We start from the raw sequence: 6,112 nt of genomic DNA on the forward strand, positions 1-6,112 counted from the left end.
GTGATCGGAAGCACGTACATGCTCACGCAGGATGAGGTCCTGTGGGAGAAGGAGCTGCCTTCTGGTGTGGAGGAGCTGCTCAGCAAGGGGCAAGACCCCCTGGCCGACCGGGGTCAGAACACGCTGACCGGCGCCCCTCAGCCATTCACCTCCCGCAACAAGACCCGCGTGGTCACCTACCGGGTCCCTCACAATGCTGCCGTGCAGGTGTACGATTATAGGGAGAAGAAAGCTCGGTGAGCCCCGGGACCAGGGGCGGACAGGGCACTGGGGGCAGCCGCGGCAGGGCCTCTCCCTGGAGGTGTCTGACTCCAGGCTCTGCCTGCAGCGTGGTCTTTGGGCCTGAGCTGGTGTCCCTGGGACCCGAGGAGCAGTTCACGGTGCTGTCCCTCTCGGCTGGGCGGCCCAAGCGTCCTCACTCCCGCCGGGCGCTCTGCCTGCTGCTGGGACCCGATTTCTTCACGGACGTCATCACCATCGAGACCGCGGACCACGCCCGGCTGCAGCTTCAGCTGGCCTACAACTGGTACGGGGCGAGGGCCAGCGGTTGGGGAGAGGGATTCCGGTGTCTTCCCGGGGGGACCCTGAGGAAGAGAGCTGGACCCTGCCCTGCTGGCCTCACAGGGGGAGCAAGGTCACCCCTCTAGGTGGCAGGGCCAAGAGGGAAGCTCGGGGAGCAAGGAGGTGTATGCTGATCCAGTGTGATGACCGGCAGCGGCCGGGGTCCTGAACTCCCTCAGGCAGCTGTTCAAACACTCTTGTGTAAGGTTATAAAAAGATTAATTGACATAAACTGGGGCGTGGGCTGAGCTGGAGCACACGGAGTCCCCACCCAGCTCTGCCAGTGTTTTCCAATCTGCAAAATGGGCACGACCTCAGAGCCTACTGCCCAGGATTGCTGAGAGGATTGCAGTGAGAATGAGGGCGATGCTTGATGCGGAATTGGAGCCCAGTGTCAGCTGTTGGAATCTGAGGAGATTAATCACAAACAGAAATAACCCTGGACAGCTCCCAAACACAGGCCCCCCACCCTCCCTTGGCTAAGGCACCTGGGGTGCTGCCATGGTCAGGAACCTTGGCTGCGCAGTGGTTACGTGTTGGGCTGCGATCCCAAAGCTCCGGAATTCAAAACCACCAGCTGCTCCCTGGGAGAAAGATGGGATTTTCTATGACGATCTCAGGAACTCACCTGGGCCATTCCACCCCGTCCCAAAGGGTTGCTCAGGGTTGGCCTCGACTTGACGGCACTGAGTTGGGTTTATGGCGTGATAGAGGAGCCCTGGCGGGGTAAAGGTTACACAGCGGGCTGCTAATCACAGGTCAGCAGTTCAAACCCCCAGCCGCTCCGAAGGAGAAACCAGAGGCTTTCTATTCCCATAACGAGTTAGTCTCAGAAACCCACGGGGGCAGTTTCACCCTGCCCTCTAGGGTTCTGTGAGCCGGCATGGACTCGATGGCAGTGAGGTGTTGTTTTTTTCTGGGGGGGGAGGGGGCTGGTTTTGTTTCTTTGCTTTGGGCACATGATCAGAACACAGACCCTCAAACCCGAGTGCCTGACGAGATACCTACTGGGTGACATCGGGCTGGTCACATAGCTTGTCTCCTTCTGTACATGAGGCTGAGGCTTATGCCCACCTTACAGGAGGGCGATGCGGATTAGGTATGTTTCTTAGGCCGTGCCTGGCACCAGGCAGCATCCGCTCTTATTAGAAACGGTGCCCGGGGGAGGGTAGCGGCCCTTCCTGAAGGCGACGGCTGCTCCAGGAAGCCCCTCTGCTCACAGGCACTTTGAACTCAATGACTGGAAGAACCCCCAAGAGGCAGCCAAGCTCTTCTCGGTGCCTGACTTTGTGGGGGACGCCTGCAAGGCCATTGCCTCCCGGGTGCGGGGGGCCGTGGCTTCCGTCACCTTTGACGACTTCCACAAGAACTCCGCCCGGATCATCCGCACTGCCGTCTTCGGCTTCGAGGCCCTGGGAGCCAAGGAGGCCGATGGCGGCATCTCTCTGCCCAAGGCCCGGGACCGGGCCATCTTCCCGCAGAACGGGCTGGTGGTCAGCAGCGTGGACGTGCAGTCCGTGGAGCCTGTGGACCAGAGGACGCGGGACGCTCTCCAGCGCAGCGTCCAGCTAGCCATTGAGATCACCACCAACTCCCAGGAGGCAGCTGCCAAGTGAGTGGGGCCGGAGCCTTCTGCAGGCCAGGACCAGTCCCGCAGGCCCGCCCCCGTGACTGTCCACTCTGTGCCTTCCAGCAAGTGTCGGACATAAAAGGGCACCTTGTGTGTCTACCCAGTAGGCAGCAGACACCGTGTGATTCAGATGGCATCCCAGGCTGCTCACAATAAGACCCCAGCCCCTTTCTGTGCCCACCTACGTGCCCCTTCCCTCAGCCCCCCCCAAATCTATCACTGCACAGCCGGCTTCCGCTGTCCTCCCTGAACCCTGCACGGTGGCAGGCTGCAGCCTCAGCCCGCAGGTGGTCCCCTCAGCAAGCCCTTCTCCTGCCTGCAGGAAGGGAGTGCTCTTTGCCTAGCCCTGTTCCGGCATCTCCCAGTCTTCTACCTTCAAGGGACTTCACCGTCTAAGTCCTGTTGACCCTCGTCCCCACCGGGAGGCACGCGGCAGCCTCAGAGCCTCTATCAGGCCGAGCTCCCTGGGCCTACCCACCCCACCCACCCTACCCCTTCACTTAGACCTTCAGACAGATGGGTGGGATGGGTCCCTTGGTGGCCATGTATCTCACCAGCCCCCTCTCCTATTCAGGCACGAAGCTCAGAGACTAGAGCAAGAAGCCCGGGGCCGACTTGAGAGGCAGAAGATCTTGGACCAATCAGAAGCTGAAAAGGCTCGCAGGGAACTTTTGGAGTTAGAAGCTCTAAGGTGGGTTGCGAGCAAACTGGTTGGGGGCTGAGGGTCTTGGAAAGGCAGCCGGTGGGGGAGTGGGGGGGAGCTGTTCCTGCCTCAATGGAGGCTGGGGAGGAGGAGCCACCATCCTCGGGGTCCCCCCTGACTGGGCTAACCTCCTTCTCCAGCACGGCTGTGGAGAGCACCGGGGCTGCCAAGGCGGAGGCCGAGTCCCGGGCAGAGGCGGCACGGATCGAGGGACAGGGCTCCGTGCAGCAGGCCAAGCTGAAAGCAGAGGCGTTGGCCATTGAGACGGTGCGTGGAAGGCAAGGCCGTGGGAAGAGGGAGGGTGCTCACTGCTAGGAGCTCAGTGAGATTCTTTGCTTGTGTTTATCCACATGCCCACCCACCTGTAAGAGATACTGTCGTCTCCCGGGGTCCACAGAGAAGGAAGTCATAGTGTGATGAGAGCAGAGGGGCGTGGTAGATCAGACAGACCGCCTACTCTCAAAGAGCTTATGTTCAGCCTGGTATTGAGCCTTCCATTTCCCAAGGACTTCAGAATGCAGAGGAATGTGTGAATGGAAACATCACAAGAGCCCACGAGGGGGGGATATTGTTCTCTGTCACACAGAAGAGGAAACGCAAGCTCACAGGTGAAATGGCTTGCCCCACGTTGGATGCGTGTAAGCAGACTCACATCTGGGAAGGTCTGGCTCCACCGTCTTTGCGCTTAAACAGGGTCCTCGACTGTCTCCATGGGCTGCTGGCCAACACACCAAGTCGGAAGAGGAAGATGAGCTATAGGCTGACCAACACGTTGAAGGGTGTAGGCTGGGATGGCTGATGGGCGAAGGTGGTCTGAGATTGTTCAGTGGGGGCCGACTTGGAAGATGAGTTTTGAGTAGATGCCGAGATGAGCCAGAGAACATAACTTGGGCTCCCACACAGGGGGGGTGGGGAAGGCTGTCACCGAGCCACGAACCAGCCTAGAGCCTCGACTGTCAGCCCTCACTGGAAGCTGGGCTCTGTAGCTTCCCCGGCCCTCCCAGCCACAAAGTTTGACGTCTGCTCAGACTGCAGGCCCGCGCTGAAGAGCCTTCCTCATCGTTCAAGGTCCTCCAAGAAACCACCAACAGGCCCGGTCACACCATGTCCTCTGGCACTCGGCTCACACACTCTGGCGTGATCTTAAAATCTGCTTTGTCAGCCGCGCATGGAGCCACCCTGCTCGCTTTCCATGCTGGAAGCATCCAAGAGCAGTGGGGTTACCCAGGGTGGACAGGCTTCAGAGGAGCTTCCAGACGAGGCAGGGGAGGACCCAGTGAAAACCTGAGGACCAGCAGCAGGACATTGCCCTCGCCAGTGCTGGACGACTGGGGGGGGAAGGCTGTGTGAGTCCGGGTAGACTAGAGAAACAAATCCAGGGAGACTCGTGTGTAAGAGAGAGTTTTATATCAGAGTAATTGAATATTGAGAAAACAGCGCAGCCCAGTCCAGATCGAGTCCATAAGTCTGATATTAGCCCATATGTCCGACATCAATCTATAAAGTCTTCTTCAGGCTCCTGAAATACATGCAATGCTGCCGAATGCAGGAAGATCACAGGTCAGTGGGTGGAAAGTCTTGTGGATCCAGTGTGGCACAACCATCTCAGTGCTGGCAGGGGTCTCCGTGTGGCGTCTTCAGCTCCAGGGCTCTAGCGTAGCTCCATGAGTCTTGTCAGCAAGCATGCCTTGCAGGGAGGAAGTGTATGTCCCCCATCCAGCGAGCTATTCATCTCCTTAGCACCTCCAAATGAGGTCACCAAGCTGCAACCTGATGGACAGGCTACACGCCACCCCTTCACTCATAAGTCTCACATTGACAACAGATGATGTAACTACCACAATGGCTGATTCCTCAAAGGAGAGTCAGCCTTCATCTACATCAGTGGTTCTCAACTTTCCTGATGCTCATGTTGTAGTGATCCCCCAACCATAAAATTATTTCTGTTGCTACTTCATCACTGGCATTTTGCTACTGTAATGAATCGGGCGATCCCTGTGAAAGGGTCGTTTGACCCTCAAAGGGGTCATGACCCACAGGTTGAGAACCTCTGGGCTAGAGGGTTGCCAGGTATTACCTTGAACAAAGGGGAAGATAGTAGTCCACAAGAGAGGAAAATAATTCAAATGGAGTGGGGGTGGGTGGGAGGTAAGCTATTGGGAGGCTTTGATAAGTAGTTTAAATCATTGAATACAAACTGATTATCTGAAATGTAAAACCTCAACACAATTCACAATATTAAAAAAATGGGAACAACAAAAAAAAGTCCAATTCAAATACTTTTGTGTTTTACAGTTCTTTGCCTTATATGGATTTAGTTCCTCTCGTCCTCAAAGGGAAAGATTATATTATACCTGTTGGCCAGAAGAGCACTCAAACATTAGCTAGCTTTGGACTAAGTATTGCATATATTTTACCTGCATGGTCTGATTTACTGCTTGCAAACTCTGTCGAGGTAGGGTGCTCGTGATTCGATAGATGGAGGGCGCTGAGGCTCAGATTGATAGGTTCCTCAGTCACTAGCCAAAAGGTGGACTAACCAACCAGTCGTCATGCTTAACGGACTGCAGGTTTGCAACTCCATCCTCTCCATCCCTCTGGCAGACAGAGCAACTTGCTGGACATTTTCCAGGAACACATAATTCAATGAATTGTGGACATTTTCTCTTCCAGGAAGCTGAGCTACAGCGGGTAAGGAAAGTCCGAGAGCTAGAACTGGTCTATGCCCGCGCCCAGCTGGAGCTGGAGGTGAGCAAGGCCAAGCAGCTCAGTGAGGTGGAGATCAAGAAGTTCCAGCAGATGACAGAGGCCCTGGGCCCCAGCACCATCAGGGACCTTGCTGTGGCCGGGCCAGAGATGCAGGTGAGACTCGGGGAAGGCAAGAGGGGATGGGTGTGTGTCTTTGGACCAGACTAGAACCAGGAACGCAGACCCAGGAGGCAAGGGGCAAGGGGGTGAAGTCAGAAAGCCACTGAATAAGGAAAGTCATTGAAAATGCTCCTATAGTATCCCTGCATCCTCTGAGCACAGTATTGCGCTCAAACGCCGCGCTGCCCTAGCGCTGCCCTGACGAGCCAGCCACTGTGCTGGGCCAGGCAGGGAGCGGGAGCACAAGGTGAGCTAGCAGACCCAGGGAGCAGCATGAGTCCCTGACAAGTGCTTCAAAGGAAGTCCAGCAGGGGGTGAGAGGATGGGGTGGGAGGGTGTCACTTGAGATG

The 6,112-nt window shown here is 56.7% G+C and overlaps 1 protein-coding gene across 1 annotated transcript in view; it reads left to right on the forward strand.

Moving 5' to 3' along the window:
* Window positions 1-6: 6 nt before the first annotated feature.
* The window catches only part of LOC101639964 (major vault protein), a 6,746-nt gene continuing 640 nt past the window's right edge, over window positions 7-6,112 (forward strand). The window contains exons 1-6 of the mRNA XM_030888906.2: window positions 7-236; window positions 329-526; window positions 1,784-2,173; window positions 2,766-2,882; window positions 3,035-3,161; window positions 5,568-5,756. Coding sequence (XP_030744766.2) covers window positions 19-236; window positions 329-526; window positions 1,784-2,173; window positions 2,766-2,882; window positions 3,035-3,161; window positions 5,568-5,756 — 1,239 coding nt within the window. The 5' untranslated portion in view covers window positions 7-18. The remainder of the gene's footprint in view (window positions 237-328; window positions 527-1,783; window positions 2,174-2,765; window positions 2,883-3,034; window positions 3,162-5,567; window positions 5,757-6,112) is intronic.

This window comes from Echinops telfairi, unplaced genomic scaffold, assembly GCF_000313985.2.
Source record: "Echinops telfairi isolate 266 unplaced genomic scaffold, ASM31398v2 ScPeMD7_5;HRSCAF=22, whole genome shotgun sequence".
NCBI classification, from domain to species: domain Eukaryota; kingdom Metazoa; phylum Chordata; class Mammalia; order Afrosoricida; family Tenrecidae; genus Echinops; species Echinops telfairi.